At 38.7% G+C, this 19,649-nt stretch overlaps 1 protein-coding gene across 1 annotated transcript in view; it reads right to left on the bottom strand.

The window, feature by feature from the left end:
• The window catches only part of DIAPH3 (diaphanous-related formin 3), a 536,888-nt gene extending 525,955 nt beyond the window's left edge, over positions 1–10,933 (bottom strand). The window contains 1 exon segment of the mRNA XM_012654946.1: positions 10,748–10,933. Coding sequence (XP_012510400.1) covers positions 10,748–10,933 — 186 coding nt within the window.
• Between the last annotated feature and the right edge of the window lie 8,716 nt (positions 10,934–19,649).

Raw genomic sequence — 19,649 nt, 5'->3', positions numbered from 1 at the left:
CCGGCCTTCTGTAACTTATTATTACAGTACAGGGTATTATTATTTTTATTATCATTACTGCATTGCACTATATTATTATTACTATATATGAGCCATTATAATAGTTATTATTATTGCCATATATGTACTGTTCATCAAGGATCCCAGTTACATACAAAACAAGGGTAGCAATGTGTGAGAAATAAGTAATTAAAACAGTACCTAGCCCGCAATAAGAGCTGAATACATGTAGTCATTGTGATGATGATTTTCTAGCCTAACAAGCCCATTGTAAGAGCTGAATAAATGTACTTATTGTGAAGATAATTTTCTAGCAGCACTGAGGACACACGATTCTTGATGTCTAAGGGCATCAGTTCACACAGCTGGGAAGGGCTTCCACCAGGATGCAGCAGTCCAGTTAAGCCACAGAGAAACCTGCAAGGTTGCTCCAGGCTTGGAAATCCGAGGCAATTAGACAAGGAGGACAAAGGTTCTATTATTTATTTATATTCTACCTTCTGTGAGGTTTGAGGAAGGGAGGAGTTTGAAGGCATCCTGGTTCAAAAGGAGCTCTAGGGTTACTTTTGTGGAGTAAATGTTGGCAGCAGGAGGCAGAGAAAGAGAGGCAAGCTCAAGAGGCTGGGGGACTAGATGAAATAGAAAGGGAGGGAATATGTCCAGAGACCAAACCTTGTTGTGTGACCCACTCCAAGAAGGGCAGGGTCCCTGGACACAGTCCCAGTGTCTGGCAGGAAGGAAGCAATGAGAAGAGAGGGAGCTAGGAAGCAGGAGAAAAAAAGGTCAAAATGCTGTCAATACCTGAGAGTTTAACACTATAATGATGGGATCTCCCCTACTCTGGAGTCCACAAAAGAATCAAGAGAATACCAGTAATAATAGCTGTCACATATTAACTGCTAGGCACTTATGCCTAAGCCTCTATAACTCAACTAATCCTCATAACAATCTAAAAGCATAGATAGTGATTATTTCTATTTTACAGGTAGGAAAAAGGAGGCCCAGAGGTTGATTAATTTGCCCAGGGATATACAGCCATATTTAAATACAGCCCAAGCCCTTTTTATCACAATTTAGAGGTGTAGCTCTAAAGCCACATTGCCAGGCCCAAGTTCTCCAATGACCCAGATGTTTCTGGCAGTCTTTATATGCCCTTGCCCACCACCACTGGGATCTTTTATAAAAAGAAATGAACATTTAGGGTATATCAATAACATTTAAACAAATTAATCATGAATGGATTAATGAACCAAGCAGTATAAGGTTATAAGAGTAATTTGCATAGATTTTCAATTAGCCAAGCAATCAGATTCCTCCTGTAAGCACAAGTCTATACACCAGGCACCACAAAGAGACTTCAAAAAGCTTACAAACACATGCATAAAGTAACTAAAAGCAGGTTCAAGATAACATATCAATAAGAGCAAAATAATACCCTCAGAAGAGAGGCTGAGTGAAGTTAAAACATGGTTTTCATTGGAGACCATCACCTTTTATAAAGAAATGAAACTGCCACATTAAATTTCTGAATGCAGATTATATGCATGCCATTTTTCGTGTTCATTTCTCAGGCTGTCAAATTTTTCATTAAAAAAGAATTACAACTGTCATTATGAAATGAATTCTATCAAAGGTTTTAATAAACAAAAACAGTTTAAAGTCCATAATTAATGTCACCAATTTGTAAATCTTTTATTTAAAAACTGAATGTTACAAAGTTTCATCTTATGACACCCAAATACATAGTCCACCTTGGGAAAATGCAGTAATTATGGGATAAACTCCTCACATCCTGGGAAGATACTTCATAATAAAATTAACCAAATAAATGCAATATTATGGATCTCACAATCCATGTACCTTACTAAGGACTTCAAGAAATGCTATACCGTAACTTCTTAGAGAGAGTGATGGTACTCTGAACATGTATTTAGCCATCTTTAATTTGTGAAGGTCTGACTTGGACCTCAGCTACTTCAGTACATCCCAAGTCCCTCACACACCGAATGTCCTTATTTGGTACATTAAATTCTTAAGTCACCGCCCCCTCGGTTCCAGTATTTAAGATCTGCCATAATACTCAGAGGTAGAGAGATTAGAAAGCTACTGGGTATTAATTCCACTCACAGATTTACTTTTAGTGAAAGAGATATATATAAATTGGAACCCTAAAACACATAATCAAAATTTGAAAAAAAAAAAAAAAACCCTATAAGCCCTCTTCTCAAGAAAAGTGAAGAGCAAAGATTCCAAGGAGATATATAAAAGGGAGAAAATGGGCACTTCAATAGAATTTATGATATTTCATTTCTTAAACTTATTGGTAAGAACGCAGCATTCTATACCTCTTCTGTATGATAAATAAATACACAAGAGAATATTTTTTTTAAGATTGTGAGTTTCTTGTTTACCCAAGAAAACTATCAGAAGTGCTTTGAAGCACACTGTATACATCCTTCGCTACTGATAAATACTTACCAATCATTTTTGTCTCATCACTAGACAAAAGGCTGAAGTGGGAAACCTATGCCTGGTTCAAGTACTCTTCTAACGTCTTGACTTGATTCATCTCTGGGTTCCTAAAACTATGGTCTACAGAGTGCTTCTACAAATTCTCCATTTCTACATGACTTTTTAAATCTTATATTTTTTCAAGACTATCTTAAACATTAGAAGTAAGCATATTCTGGACACTCTGAATGACTCACTCTAAAACTAAGTTCCGTCAGGCACTTTTGGTGACCATACTTCCACTTGTATTTATGATCAGCGTGGTGCCCAGTGAGGGCCAAGCAACATCAGGAAACATTCACAAGCTCCTCCACTTAGGAAGAATTTGGTTCCAAAAGCCTGTTTATATAATAATTCCAAAATCACACTATTAGGGAACCATGTACCCATGGCTATGGAAAGTTAGATTTCTAGAGAAAAATGAATATTGAAGTTGGTAGTATTGGTTCTGATTCTTTCTACTTTTTCAACAGTTTCATGCCATTTACTAAAAAATGTTTGCATGTGGCTGTTTTCTTTTCACAAACAGGTTTTTAACAGTTTGCTTTTTCACCCACAGACTCAAGTTAAGACCCTGTGAGAAAGATAGTGGTGGTGTTCAATGACAGGCCTCTACCAACAGTGTGAGGCTGAGTCTCTGGATTCATCGTCTATACTTCTCTTCCTCAGCCTCTGTAATTCCATTTCCACCTAAGAAGTTGACAGAAAGAAAAACAGCAAAACATACACATATTTTTCCACTATTAAATCCAATAATGATGATTTAATTTCAGTAAAACACCACAAATCACAGTAAATTAATGTTGTTAATTTGAATTTTATTAGTTTTATAGTTTTGTTTTGGATTTTATATGTAAATCTATTTTAGTTTCATAGTTGTAAAAGAGCCATAAGCATAAAGAGTTATAGTTAGTTTTATATCTGCACATATATTAGTAAAATTATTTTTATTATCGTTCAAGTCTATACTGGAGTATCACAATATTTTTTTTCCTAAGTTCAAGGTTGTTTCCTTTGTAAGTTTCTTTTTTAGAAGTTTCATTTGTATACAAGTTTCATAGTCATATAAGCCTTATCTTGCAAATAAAGAATATACCCCTCAGAAAGCTTCAGAAACTTGCTCTCACCGTTCAGCCAACAGATTAGAACTCTGCATCAACCCAAATGTCACCTTGTATGCCAGGTTAAGAACTGAAAATAGAATGGCTCTGCCTCTACCCACACCATGAGGAAAAAAAACCTGGCTCAATTAAGATTTTTCCAGTATAAGAAAGTTATTCAAATACACAATGTATGTCCCAATGCCCTAAAATCTAGACAAAAATTGTGCTACTGCTATTACTACTAATGATAACAACAAAACCTATAAATATTTACATAGAAGTCACAATGAACCAGGTACTATTCTAGGACCATAACAAATTAACTTTTAATCTTCACAACCTCATTTTACATATGAGGAAAGGGAGGCAGGAGACAGATTAAGTAATTGCCCAGGTTCACATAGCTTCAAACCCTGAGAGTGGTACGAGTCACTGCTTAGAAATGTTATTCATAATAACTCTTCTACAAAAAACTACAAGAAAGAATACCACTGGGCCTTTTGAAGAATAAAAATGTATGGCAAGCATTTCCAAATACTTTTTACTAAGTAGCACCAAAACTTAACTTATTTAATAACTCTTAAATTCTCCCCCATGTTAATAATGATTATTCAATTTGCTATTTGAGAAAAATTACTCTCAATGGTAAGGTATTTCAATGCCATCCTGCTGCTATTGAGAGAAAAGTTACCTTTGTAGATTCTGTTCAAAGAAAGCCCATGCTTTGATCCTTAATATCCCATGAAGTAAAAGGTTATGCTTAATCTATATTTTATAGATCTAAAAGTCAAATTAGTTTTTGGGATAAACAAGAAAGAGTGTGATGGTAAGCATATTCTTCAGCATTCATTTGATTCCTAGTTTAGAGGATACTATGTGCTGAGTTAAAGACAATTACATTAGTGTAATACGTAGCAGTTTTTTCTCATATTATTCTGCAAGCATAAACAAGTTATACACATGTTAATTTACATTCTATATAAAAAGCCAATTTTAAATCCAATTTATAAGGCAATAAATATATAAAGATTCTAGGACACAGCAATAAAGTTATGCCATAAAGTAGAGTTAATTCAAGACAACAATAATAAAAGCATGACAAATTTTAGTATTCTACCAACTACACAAAGGTGTTTCAGGTAACATCTGTTCAGAAGCAATTGCTACAAGATAGACTAGATGAGATGCAAGGTTTCATAGTGTAATAAATGTATGTCAGTTTGCTTGCTTCATAATTAAAGACATGAGTCTTTAAAAAAAGCAATTAAGCCTTGCTCTAAATCTGAGACAATCATCCCTATTCCCACTCCTTTTTACCCACAAAGATCTGGAGTGGTCCAGGAGTATTAAATACCTAATATATTATCTACTTTCAGCAGCTAAATGTACCCTGCAAAAGCCACTTGACATATATTGTTTCTTTTGATAAATCATATTGTTTTTAGAAAATTGGTTTTGTTTTTTTTTTTTTTCTATTTTATTAGGAGGGATAGAAAGGAAAGAAAATCTGGGAAAATTCGGAGCAATTTCCTGGAGAAGCAGCCTGAAAAAAATGATTTTACCTTCTTCTGAAGGTTATAATGTCTGGATATGTTAGGTAGAATTTTGACATGAATTAAACTCAGGTGCCTAAAGCTTTCAACTAAGAGCACTATTTCAATTTTTAACAGTTTAACTCTGGGACAACTGAAAACATCACTCAAGCTGATTCAATGAAGGAATAAGTTCAAAAAACAAAAAAAAGCATACAAAAATCACCTCACCTCCGTATTTTCCCAGCTTTCTCAGCAACTATAAAAATGATATAGCAGACAAAAGATGAATGAAGATGTTGGCTGTTATTCCAGTTGTTATTTTTTGGTTGTAATTTGGTTATCTTATATCCCTCCAAATTACAAACCTTCCAAAATAAAGGGATACCACAAAGGAAAGATTTAAATGAATCTGATGTCCTACAGCCTTTCAACATGGTCATCCTCACAGCTACTCCTCACCTGCTTAGCATCCTCACCTGCTTAGTTTCCTATAACAGCTGTAATAAATTATCACAAATTCGGTGGCTTAAAACAGAAATCCATTCTCACTCCTGGAGGCCAGAAGTCTCAAATCAGTTTCACTGGGTGGAAATCAAGGTGTGTTCTGGGCTGCTTTCCCTCTAGAGGCTATAGGGGAGAACCATTCCTTAACTCTTCCAGCTTCTGATGGCTGCATCACCAATCCCTGCCTCTTTAGTCACATCACCCTCTCTTCTTCTATAGTCAAGTGAGGATACATGTGTTTGCATTTGGGGGCCAACCTGATAATCCAGAATAATCTCCCCATTTTAAGATCCTTAACTTAATCATACCTGTGAAGTCTTTTTTTGCCATATAAAGTGACATTCACAGGTTCCAGGGATTAAAGAGTGGCTATCTTTTGGAGGATTGTTATTTAGCCTAAAATACCTACCTCCAAATAAACCCAATGCGATTAGGCAAGCATGCACTAATGTCATCAAACCTACTTTGGTTTCAACTCTACTCAAGCTCCTACTATCTGTACAATAAACAAAAATTCTCTGACCTTATAACTCTTCCCACATCACAACCTGCCTATTATCAGGAAATCACTAATTCTATATTCATTAAAGGCATCATTAATTATTGCTAATGGTTCCTGGATGAGAAAAGAAGCAATAAAGATTCAAACTCCCAAGAAGTAACAAAGATTACAACTCTCTATGGGAGAGTAATTCAGGAGAATGATTAAAAGATGTGGACTCTGGAGCCAGCTCGCCTAGGTTCAAATCCCAGCTCACCAACTGGCAGCTGTGTAATCTTAGGCAGCTTAATTTCTGTATACCTCAGTTTCCTCATATGGCAAATAATACTTTGCTAACAATAGGGTGTTGTAAGTTATCAAAGGAGTTGATATTTACAAAGTGTCTAGAACAGTGCTTGACTCACTCATAAAAGTCAACTGTTATTACTAACAATGTCCAAACACAGTCAATAACATATTAATGGACAGGGTGAAAAATCTCTCACAACCAAAACTGATAGTACTGCAAGGACATAAATAAATAATAATTAGCAATCTATTTGATAGAAACTGTTAGATGAAAGATTTACACTAAAGTCGATGAGAACTGTTAAAGGATATTCCTAATTAAAAAGAATTCCTCCACGAACTTTGACCACCAATTTACAGGCCCACTTTCAACAGACTGACCCACATCCTAGAGATGGCGATTTCTCCCAAAAGCCACATGTCCTACTCTCAGTCTGGATCTGGTGGCCACCACCAAGTGTACTGTTTGTTGCTAAGAGCAGTGGGAAGGAGGCATCACTAAAAAGCTTTTCACAATGGACAGAGCAACTGTTCTCTTCTAGAAGGGAAAAAGGACTCATGTCCAGGTAGTGAGGGTGTGATCTAGGACAGGTTCCAAGTTTAACAATCCCAATGAATTCTAACTTACCTTCACAAAGTCTCCACCCAGGTACCCACCTTGTCCTCTCAGCCTCCTCCAGTTGTATTCCATCCCCCAGTAGCTATCCCCAGCATCTTAATACTCACGGCTTAATATGTTTTCTACTGAAACCAACTTGGTAGTTGGTTAGTTCACAAACAGCCCAAAAGTAGTTGATTCACAGTGCAGCCAATTACATAGACTAATTTCTACTATTTACATTTATCTATGGGGAGCGGTTCTATACTACAAAAATGTTTTATGCAGTTCACAAATGACTTAAAGCCCAAAACTATAGATTCAGTAGAAACCAAGGATTTGTTTGTCTGCTTTATCAGGGCTCAAAATAAAACAGGATTTCAGTGGGTTCCATAGCCCTTGCTTTCTTAAACTACAAGAACAAGTGACCAGTTTCCCACTCAGATCTACTCCCAGCTTGCATCTTTCTAGAAATGTGCAAAACACTGAACATCTAAATTATTCCTATCCCTATTACATCACCAACCTACAATACTTGTTCTACTCAAAAGCGGTTGCCCCAGGCTCAGATAATGACAGGGTGACCTAAATAGATTTAGGCTAACATCACTTCATCCCAATCAAGGAAAAGCAAAGAACTGACTTGACATCTGGCAGTACAGCAGACTGAATTACAGAATAATCACTTGTTGAAGCATCGTTGGGATCTACAATGGTCTCAAAAATCACTCTCCAGCCCCAAATCAAGAGTTAGTGGTGTGGGACCAAAAGCAGTTAGAGATAGGCAGACTAAGAAGAGCTGTTCTAAAGGCAGCATTGAGATTGGGATACTGAGCCTTAGGCCAAGAACAGAGATAGAGCTGAGCCTATAACTCCAGCCCTTCCTAAGAATCCCAGCTCAAAACGGAGGTTCCAAATTAGCAGCATACCCAGGCTGGCTCCTGGTGGAAACAAAGTCAAATTATCTCCCAAGAAAAAGCATCTCCAGTTTAGGCCTCCTGGAATCCTACAGGTTAAGATAAAGCAATGATTATAAAGATTAACAAGCACAGTGGAGAGAGCAAGCCACCATGAATTTGAGTCAATGGAGACAGTCCAAAGGATACATATACCAAAACTGTCAAATAAAGAATAAGAATAGGCTGGGCGAGGTAGCTCACATCTGTAATCCTAACATTTTGAGAGGCCTATGTGGGAGGATCACTTGAGGCCAGCCATTCAAGAACAGCCTGGGCAACATAGCTAGACCCTGACTCTACAAAATATTTTTTTTAAAATGCTATAGGGACTATAGGCATGCACCTATAGTCCCAGCTACTTGGGAGACTGAGGCCCCAGGAATTAGAGGTTACAGTGAGCTATGATGAGGCCATTGCACTTCCTGGGCAACAAAGAAAGACTCTGTCTCAAAAAAAAAAAAAGAAAAAAAAAAGAAGAAGAAGAAGAACAGCCAAGTAGGAAATGTCAAAAGAAAGAAAGAAATGAATAAGAAACAAGGGCCTATCAAGATTGTCCAGGTAGGCCTGGCATGGTGGTTCACACCTGTAATCCTAACACTCTGGGAGGCCAAGGTGGGAGGATCACTTGAGCTCAGGAGTTGAGTTCGAGACCAGCTTAAGCAAGAGTGAGACCTCATCTCTACTAAAAACAGAAAAATTAGCCAGGCGTAGTAGCATACTCCTATAGTCCCAGCTACTCGGGAGGCTGAGGCAGGAGGATCGCTTGAGCCCAGGAGTTGCTGTGAGCTAGGCTGACACCATGGCATTCTAGTCCGGGCCACTGAGCGAGACTCTGTCTCAAAAAAAAAAAAAGAAAAAGAAATGTCCAGGTAGACTTGAAAAAAAGCAAACAGAACTTATTAAAATAAAAAATAATTGCTACAATCAAATATTCAGAAAAAGTTAAACAGCAGAGTAGATATAGCTGATGACAGAATTGGTGAACTGGAAGATATATTTAAAGAAATTACGATGTAAGCAAGAATCTAAATTATTTTCAAAGATTACCAAGAGTCCAAATTACTCCTAAATTAATTACAAAGTCATGATTCAAATCAGACCCCCACCCAAAAACACAGTATTTTTGATGTGTTTATTAGCTTTAGAGCTTAAAAGTATTATCTTTTTTATGCCATTTCATCTTTACAATAACCCTTTTAATAAATGGCATGCAGAGGTGGTCAATATGGCATACATAAAAGTGAAAAACAGCCCAGAGACTAGAAACCAAATCACCTGATACATCTTTCAATGAAACTAAACCAAAATATTAATTTAGGTCTTGTTTTGATGACCTCCTTGCTGGGAATGAGTCACAGAAAATCACACCACAGCAGTTAAGACAAAATGGAATGAGATTATTAACCCAGACAGTAGACTATAAAAGGAAGAAAAGTCATTGCCCCAGTGGATTCTTCTCACATTAGGCAGAATCTTTTATTACCAAGTTAACTCTACCCCATTCATTCTTCAGATCCATCAAGATAACAATCATCAAATCCATATGTAATCCTTCTGCAAAATGTCACTATTCCTGTGACCATTTTGATACTGAATTTAGCATTATTAATCCATGCTTTTCCTCATTTTCAGTATTGTGATATATCTCTTAGCTCGGCTCTCAGTTTTACTCAGCTATTATTTTTTACTAAATGTTATACTAACAACTGGTTCACAAACCAGTATTCCCTTAATTTGTGAATCATAAGCAAAATTCCTCACAATTTTTACTTGTCCACAGAACGCAAATGCTGTACTATCACTTAAAACAATGTTTTTCCATACTCCTAAGTAAAATGGAGGGGTCAATATTAAATTTCAATTCTGTTGGACTCACCCCAAATCTATGAAGCTTGTTACTTATTTACACACACACACGTATAACAAATAAAACAATCATTATTGCCTATTCTTTCACTAGTTGATACCAACAAAAAGACTTACAAGGTGCTAATCATAACACTTCTCTTGAATGTTAAAGTGAATAACGAAAGCAAACCAGAATAACAAGTTTCAAATATTTAGACTTCTTTCCAAACTAAACACAACATTCTTTAGCAGTGACCACACAGCCCGCCAAGTTTTAAAACTAGCTGTTTCAACTTGGAAAAGTATATCTACCTTAAAAGTTCTTAAATCTACTTTAAAAGTTATTGGGCCACGGAGTCGAGACTGAGACCCCATTCTTATAAAAAACAGAAAAATTATCCAGGCTGGCGCGCCTGTACTCCCAGCTACCCCGGAAGCTGAGGCAGGAGGATCTGTCAAGCCCAGGAGTGTGAGGTTGCAGTGAGCTGTGATGACGTCACTGCACTCTAGCTGGGGCGACAGAGTGAGACCCTGCCTCAAAAAAAAAAAAGTTCTTATTGGATTAAAATACTAAGCAGAAAAAAAATACTATCATCTAAAAGTTCACTTTGACATGTCTTATACCCTCTTACACTAGAGGGGAAGGGAGAAGTTCGACATTAAAAATGCAATGTCCACCTAGATGACATCAACACATACACATTTGAACTGCTTTTCACGTTAGCCTTAAGAAATTTGGGGCAACACAAAGATCAGAGCATTTGTCACAGGATCCAAATAGAATTAGACCCTGTCACTGTCGATCTATGATGATGGGAAGCTCTGGATATCTAGAATAAAATTTAGTTCCCCAGTCCCTGTGGGCAAACCCTCGGCTGTCAGCGCCAAGCGACACTTACAAATTTGGGGCGTTTCTCCCCAGGCTCCTCGGGACCCCCGGGCGGCGGAGGGTGCTGGGGGCCCTTCCTGTGAGGCATCTTGCTTTCCCGGCAGCTGCGGACCGAGCCAGAGGAAGGGTAGGGGGCACCAGCGGCGGAAGCGTGGACCTGGTGGTGCAGACGCGGCCGGGGCCGGGGCCGCTCCATCTTTCCCTGCAACTCCGGGGGACGGAAAGAAGGTGGCCTCTCAGCAAGACACAAGCCTAGGGGGTTAGGGATCCACGGCGGGTTTGCCTTCCCGGGTCCGCCGCCCACGCCGTCAGCCCAGCCCAGCCCAACCGCTGTAGCCGGGCTCGCAGCCAACACATACGAAAACTCCCGCCACCCGGGCCGCCCCGGACTCACCAATCCCGCGCCGCCGGGTCAATGACACGCCAGGGAACCGCCCCTTCCGGGTGTATCGACACGTGATTGGCTGTTCCGTCTGTCCATTCCGCCACTCAACGCTTCTGGCGGTCCAGGCCGCTCACCTTAAGGGTGTAGGGTGAGGTCAGATTTGGAGAAACGCCAGGAAGAAACGAGGAAGTTGTTTGCCTGGATTTATTTCGAATTTGGAGAACAGCTTCCGGCCAAACTGGCAAGCGGGCAAGACCGGCTCCGAGCCACCATTTCGGCAGCGCTGGAATATAAAATCATCTGCTACCCCTCTCTTTGCCGGTCTGGGGAGGCCCCGGTGCGATGGCCGCTGGAAAGAGTAGTTCTAGGGTCTCTGCTTGAAGGAGTGCTGGGAGGGGACGACAGCGCCCACGAAGCTCCAAAAGGAGGCTTCCTCGACGTATTTACTGAGCGCCTGCTGAATGCCTAAATGCTAAGTACTCGCTGGGGGTGCCATAGGGGTCTACCGCGCCCTTTAGGAGCCCACAGTCTAATGTGGTTAGCAACCCCTTACACAATTGGCAAGTGTTATAGCAGTTGTTTTTAAAACTTCCTTAAGAACAAAGAGGAGAGAGAATAAATCAGGAGCGGATCCGGAAAGGCAAAAGGAAGGATGCAAAGATTTTCACTAGGCAGAAAAGAGTGGCAGGACATTCCACGCAGGAGCAAGGCCAAGAGGGGTCAAGAGCATAGAGATGAAGAAACTTCAGGGTCATGTCATAAGGAGCTATTAACTGAAACCATGCAAAAGAGTCTGCTATGTATACCCAAAGTCAACCTATAAGACTAACACCAATTCTTCACGTGTCAGTGTAACCAGCCCCCCATTGAACAAATTTCAGTGACCCCTATATAATCCTCTCAACTAACTACTTGACCCTTTGAGTTGTTTCCCAGCAATGGGAAACAGACTTTCTGCAAGACAAGGAAGCTGAGATTCTGAAGATCAACAGTTGCCATCCCCAACAACCTGTCCCCAATACACCGAGCTCCTAGTTACACAACAACTTACCCCAAGGCACTGGCCTCTTCTATAAAAGCCCCATGATCTCATTAGCTGGAGAGGTGGATTTGAAGCAGTTTCTCCCATTCTCCCGACAAGACATTCCTATTAAAAATTCCTTTCTTCCTTGGCAATACTGGCTGTCTCAACAATAGGATCTTTGTGCCACAAGCAATTGGACCTAGACCGAAACCCCCTTGCAGTTTTGACATCAGTGTACTTTTTATCCCCTTTAAAAGTCAATTTTTCCTTTGAACTATTTCTTTGCAATATCTATCCTCTGACTATATGGAGGTGGTGTGGGCCAAGACTCTGGTAAATATGCAGTCTCGATTTTGGTGAAAGATACAACGCTAGGTACTCTGAGATTAGCACAGAGGTGCAGAAAATGAGCCTCAGTCCCAAGGAAGTCCTCAAGCTACAGTTTTTTATTTTTTAGTGTTTGCTTTTACTGTGCCAGACTCTATACCACTCTAAGTTCTCAAAGAGCACCTAATCTTTAAGGAAACTCCCAGGAGAACAGTAAGGTCAGGAGAACTGCAAGTGTTAGGTAGATAGTGAGGAATTCCGGATCTCCTAAGTGTTAGAAACGCTGAAGGAGGAATGCACAAGGCCAGGATAGGACAAAATTTTATTTTAACGTCTGCATACAGACGGGCAGAGCCCAAGATGGGCGAGTGTTCAGGGCTTTTATGGGCAAATGTGGGTGGCTTCCCCTCCCCAGCAAAGGGAGTGTGGGGCTATCTTGCATAAGCCAGAAATACCTTGCAAGAGCAGGATACCAAGTTTTGGCTGTTTATGTAACTGCAAGGGCCCCAAAGGCAGGGAGGGTTGAGGGTCCAAAGGTCAAGCCCCCATGGAATTTTCCACTGGCCTCTGAATTCACCCTAACACTATAGACAGAAGTGGGTGCTGTTGCAGTTCACCACCTCAAATGGAGGTTCAGGGAGGCTCATGGGAGATCCGCATGTGCAGTAAGACTCGGGTCATATAACTCCCAACTGACCGATCAAAATGGTTCCATGGTAACATCTCAGCCACAAGGGAGGGCCCGATCCAGACACTATAAAACAAGACCCAGACCATAACCAAGCCCTTTTTTTTCTCTCTCTTTTGCTATGGTAATGGGACCAGTCATCTGTGGCATGTGTATCTCACTCTGTAAACCTATATCTTGCTCTTGCTCTGTAATCCTATCTTTCTGTCCTCAATAAAGCTCATTTTCATGCTTGCCTTACTTTGGTGTGTCTGGTCATTCTTTGGCCATCGCGTACCAAGAACCGACATTTCATACTGCAACCCAACGCAAGTATTTCCTTATGCTCCTTTGTCTTATGTCTTGATGACAGTTGGACCCAGATACAAATTTTATTCCTGTGATTTACTATTTGATTTTGGACATGATGTTTAACTTTCTTTGCTACTTCATCTACAAAAGGGGGACAATTATATTAATACTAATACCTACCAAATAGGGGTATTTTCAGGCTTAAGTGAGATAGCTTATATAAACTGGCAATGCTCTCCAGCCAAAGACCACCAGGAGTAATATCTGTAGCTGAACAAGTTGAGTTTATTACTCACAGGAAGCCAGAACCAGTGTTTTGGAGAACCATGGGGTGTCTTAGAAAGAGGATGTTAGAAAGCCCTTAAAGAACTTGAGCTTTGGTTATGTGATTTGGGGAAGACTTCACACAACAGGGTGGGAAAGGTTGCTCAAGATTAGGTGGTGTCAGGAGTGGGGACTATTCAGTGATTGGGTATCTTCATCTTATCTAGGAGGGTAGCAAGATAAAGAGCAAGGCTAAAGCTGTAACTGACAAAGGCATTAGTCATCCATATCATCAGGAAAATGCAGATGTTTCCTGTCAAAAGACAAAATTAAAATCTATTAACAGGCCGGGCATGGTGGCTCACACCTGTAATCCTATGGGAGGCTGAGGCAGGTGGATCGCTAAAGGTCAGGAGTTGGAGACCAGCCTGAACAAGAGCGAGACCCCATCTCTACTAAACAATAGAAAGAAATGATCTGGACAACTAAAAATACACATATATAGAAAAAATTAGCCGGGCATGGTGGTGCATGCCTGTAGTCCCATAGAAAGAAATGATCTGGACAACTAAAAATACACATATATAGAAAAAATTGCCGGGCATGGTGGCGCATGCCTGTAGTCCCAGCTACTCGGGAGGCTGAGGCAGGAGGATCGCTTGAGCCCAGGAGTTTGAGGTTGCTGTGAGCTAGGCTGATGCCACGGCACTCTAGCCCAGGCAACAGAGCCAGACTGTCTCAAAAAAAAAAAAAAAAAAAAGAAAAAGGAAAAAAAAATCTATTAACAGTTTAAATAATTGGCTTTTATTTGTGACTCTAGAATCCCTGAGCTGAGCAGAAGAGGCTAGCTTTGTAGGCAGAAAGTGGCTGGAGGGAGCAGAAATAAGGAATGAGAAGCGAAACGGTTGTTTCAAAGTTACTTTCCTTGTAGGGTTAAAACAGAGGGAACTTTCTTATCATGCCAGATTAGGTAAATTTGGCCCCTTCTGATTGGTTGCTATGAATGTCCTTTGTTGTTGTTGTTGTTTTGTTGTTGTTGGAAAACTGGCCCATTTCAGAGTGTAGTTTGATTACGTGGTGACAGCATGAGTCAATCCATTCAGGTTTGATCTGGTCTGCTGAGGCCTACTGTAGGAACTTAGTCTAACACTAACTTGGTCCATAATGGCTTCTCATTAATTTATTTAACATTGGTATTTTGTGCTTTGTACACTGCCCTTTTTGTTGTCCCTGATTAAACAAAATTTGGAAGTGGTCTTGCTTTGTCTCACTTCCTCATGGTCACAGAGTGACTTTGTCTGATGTTGGTATTCAGTGAGATACTGCCCATCAGGAGAACAACATGGCCTAGCTGTGCATATCAGGCCAGTTTCTAAAAACACTGAGGCCTACTTGGAAGTGTCAAACTAGTTTCCTGATGTTAAGGGCTGCTTTTTTCTTTCTCACGTCACATAGCAGGTATTAAATATTATATAAATAAGTAGAGTTTACATAGAGTACTCTGAATTTTTTCTCATAGAAATTCATTGGAACTGCAATACACCAGTGAAAATAATATCTTTGTATAAGTTTTACATTTTTGTTTTTGTTTATTTTGTTGAGACAGGGTTTCACTTTGCAGCCCAGGCTGGAGTGCAATGGTGCAATCACAGCACACTATAGCTAGAAAGCCTAGCTTTCTGAGTAGCTAGGACTACCAGCGTGTGCCACCACATCCAGCAAAGTTTTACATTTTTTGTAGAACCTTTTATATTCCTTATTTAAATTTGTGTTCATTATCTAAACCTCACAAAAGCATGCACTAACCCTTATTCTGATCACCTGATAAGAATGATATAGCCCACTGGGTCAACAATTTTGGATATAGCCCACTGGGTCATTAATTTTTGAAATTCTACTTTGTGCCAGGTTTAGTGCGCTGGGCTGGGACAAAGTTGAAGGTAAGAAAAGGCATGCATGGAAAAGTTTGAAATTCAGGAATACTTTCCTTTCCTTTATCATTTCTGTTTAGTCTCAACATCCAATTACTAATGCCATCCTTCACTTAGTGACTCTTCATTGACGGTTCACTCTTAGTGACTATATGAGAAAGTTGTGGAAAGTTGAGGGGAGGAATTGATCATACCAAATCAATCTTTTTAAATGAGACCTCATTTTACCCTTATTAAAGTGGCAGATATTATGAAGTCCCATGTCACCAAATTTTGGCCCAGATGTAGGGATCTAGGAATTCCTACATAGATGGTGGGAGTGCAAAACTGGTACAACCACTTTGGACAACATTTTGGTAATATCTAGGTAAAGGTGAAGGTACAAGTACCCATGACCCAACAAATCCATGTCTAGATGTCTCCCTGGAGAAGCCCAAAAATACAGTTACAAAGATATTCCTTGAACACTTTGTAATAGCAAAAATGGGTAAACTATTTAACTGTACCAAAGTAAGGGAAAGAGTAAATTCATAAAGGTTTATTACACAGTAGAATCCCATACTGCATTTAAAATAAATAACTAGGCCTACATATGGATAAATCTCAGAAACAAAGAGAAAAATCAAGTTGCAAAATATATGTAAACTGCATGATACCCACAAAATCACACATATACATGCATGTGTGTATATATATGTTTATGTATATATGTATGTATGTGTACATGTATGTGTATACATATGTATGTATGTATATATGTGCATATAATAACACTGTAAAAAACAAGGGAAATATACACAACAACTTCACCTGCTTCCAATGAGGAAAGGAAGAAGAGGGAAGGAACTAAAGTTGAAATTTTATAACTAAAGTATCTATAAATGTTTTATTTATTAAAAGGGAACGATCTGAAGAAAATCTAGCAAAATGTTAACATGTATTTAATCTCAGTGGTAGGTATAATGGTGTCTATTTTATTATTATCTATAATTTTCTTTGTTGGAAATGTTTCATATTAAATTTTTAACAAAATGTACAAATTAAGAAAAAAATAGAAATTTTAGAGATGGGTCCCTTAATTCTTTATATTCCTCCACAATTCTTGGTTTATTGGTATTGAGCCCACAATGAGCTATTAAGTCCATCTAAGGAAGTATAAAATAATAATTTCCTTTTAGGATGACTTTATTATTTTTCAATTCTGAATAATAAAAAAATTCTCTCCCCTCTACCTTGCCTTTCCACTTTCTTCTTTGTTTTCTTCTTACATCCCTTAAATTAATGCAGAGACACAGAGCAAAGAAAGCCACTACAATTTCACTCTTCCAGTTTCAGATTAAACTAAAAATTCAGTTCTTTATCAGACATGCTTTCCCAGTGGTCAGGAAACATTCAATTACAAGTCTAATTCAAAGCTTAATTGATTTAGCTTCACTACTTTCACCTTTATTTTACCACCTGACTACAGTGGAAGTATACTTCACTGTACACAAATCTTACAGCATTTTGTACTTAATGACAGGGTATTAGAATAATTATCTGGCCAATAGCACTGACTTTGCACTTTCATTTCAAAGCCTCAATGGCAAGATATAACGGTGTCACTTGCCCTACCAAAATTAGGGCATGGTGTCTTCCACACTGTCCACATACTTGTCTTTCTTGGTTAAAATTGCTCTAAATGGATTTGAGAAGGACAGAACAGGAAATCCCAAGGTCGAATCTGGTCGGAGAGGACTCAGAGGAGCCTGACTCAAATTTGGTCGAAAGAAAAATCTGTCAATACACAGGAGAAGGCTGGGCACAGTGGCTCACACCTATAATCCCAGCACTTTGGGAGGCCAAGGTGGGAGGAATATTTGAGGCCAGGAGTTCAAGACCAGCCCGGGCAACATAGCAAGACCCTGTATCTACAAAAAGTTAAAAAATTAGCCAGCATGGTGGCGTGCACTTGGAGTCCCAGCTACTCAGCTATGATGATGTCACTGCACTGTAGCCCAGGTAACAAAGCAAAACCCTGTATCAAAAAACCAAAAAACAAAAAAACAAGGAAGGAATTGTTCTCTCATACTGTAACCTTACATTTGAGGAACTGCCAGATGTTTTCAAAGTTGCTGCACCATTTTGCACTCCCACCAGCAATGTATGAGGATTCCAATTTTGCCACATCTTCATCAACAATTTTTTTAATTGATTTTTTGAATGTAGCCATCATAGTGGGTGCAAAGTGGTTTTGATTTGCCACCTGTTTTTGGTAAAGAAAATGTTATTAGAACTCAGCTACACTGATTCCTTTATATACTGTCTATAGCTGCTTTTGCTCTACAACAGTAAAGTTAAGTAGTTGCAACAGCGACCACATGGCCTAAAATATTTGCTATCTGGCCTTTTATAGAAAATATTTTCTAATCCCTGCTAAATGATTTTTTTTCCATTGGTATATCACAATTACTTTTGTTCAGCTGGTTATTTCTTTTTCTTCAGTGAGAGTAGTATTTTAATAAAAAGAAAAGATTAATTTTGGATAATTATTCATGCTGGAGCTGAGTACTTACCTTTGACATATTATACACCCACACCTTTTCTCTTCAATCTGTTTAACAAGGTCAAGAAGATCTTGCCACCATAAGGAATCACTGTGGAGAACAGAGTTGATTTAAGGTATGTATGAAAAGCTAAATTATATGGATATGTTATTCTTCTTAAAATACATTTAAGCAATTTGTGCTCTGATAAGTTTTCTCCAGGGTCTTATGCTCTAAGTTCAGATAGAAATTCTTCATAGGAAATGTAATTAGTATAACACAGTTTAATGTCATGCTTAATAGTTTCCCAGAGTGTTTTGATTAGAAAATTAATCTGCCCATGTTTGTAGATGATAGAGCCATTTAAAGGAGAACAGAAATATTCCTATTAGTGTGATATACTTAACTAAGGTTCAGTTGAAAGTATTAGATGTCACTACCAGATCGCATTCCCAATATTTAAATAAGTAGGAAAAAGGAATTAGGTAATTATTAAGACTGCTGTAAGATTACAGTTTAATTCCTTCATATTAAAGCACAATTACTAAAGCCTAAATATAATTTGTTGAGTCACTTGGAAAATAATTTGTCTGACAATAGCAAATAGTAACTATGTCACTCAAAGCTAAAAATAAATGTAATAAGCTGTAAGAAGTCTATGGTGCCCAATAGAGATTTTCAAATTGTCTTTTTCTTTCATCTGTATCTCTATCTCATCACTATATGTGCTTTTCTTTTTTTATCCTGAGGTGAATTGCTATATTCTGGACATTCCTTAAGATCAAATGTACATAAAGCCTGTCTTTATTGAGGTGTCTTCTTAAGGCATCCAATTGTGTGCATTATTTGCTTTGTGTTCTGTTTAACTTAATCTGTCTTAATACAATAGACTAAAAATTATTTACTCGCTTTGCTTTGATTAACATGTTCTATATATTTGGGTCATGAAAAAGTAATGCATAATTAGTTTCAATACTTAGAAAAGTTAGCTTCCTTACCTTTTTGCTTAGATGTCTGAAATACTTAACAGTTTCATGTGGAATCGAGCTGTGCTTGCTCACTGTCCTGACACTATGGTCACAAGTCACCAGAGAACTTTATACTGTCAGATCCTCATTCTCAGTCTTTAATCTTCTATTTGCTGCTGTTGATTACAGTATCCTTCTTGAGACTCACTTATGTCTCTCATCATCTCTCTAAACATTCTTTCCCTGACCTCTGCTTGGACTTTTCTTTCTCTTCCTGTCTGCTGATGTGATGGTGTGCCTCTTTATGTAGTGTGCTTCAAGGCAGAATGCTTGGTTCAGTTCTACTATGTGGGCGACTTCCAAATAATAAAGTGACTGGAGGAGTTCATGCTTACACGTTACAAACCTGCCTCAGTTTACTCATCTGCAAAGTAAATAGGTTAAATTGTGTTCCTCAAACATTCAAACTAAGATGCTCAGAGCTCTAAGATTTCACACCAGTACCTCAA

Source organism: Propithecus coquereli, unplaced genomic scaffold (genome assembly GCF_000956105.1).
Source record: "Propithecus coquereli isolate 6110/MARCELLA unplaced genomic scaffold, Pcoq_1.0 Scaffold453, whole genome shotgun sequence".
In the NCBI taxonomy this organism is placed as follows: domain Eukaryota; kingdom Metazoa; phylum Chordata; class Mammalia; order Primates; family Indriidae; genus Propithecus; species Propithecus coquereli.
Note: the sequence above shows the minus strand (reverse complement) of the source record. Positions and strands in the feature narration are given on the sequence as shown.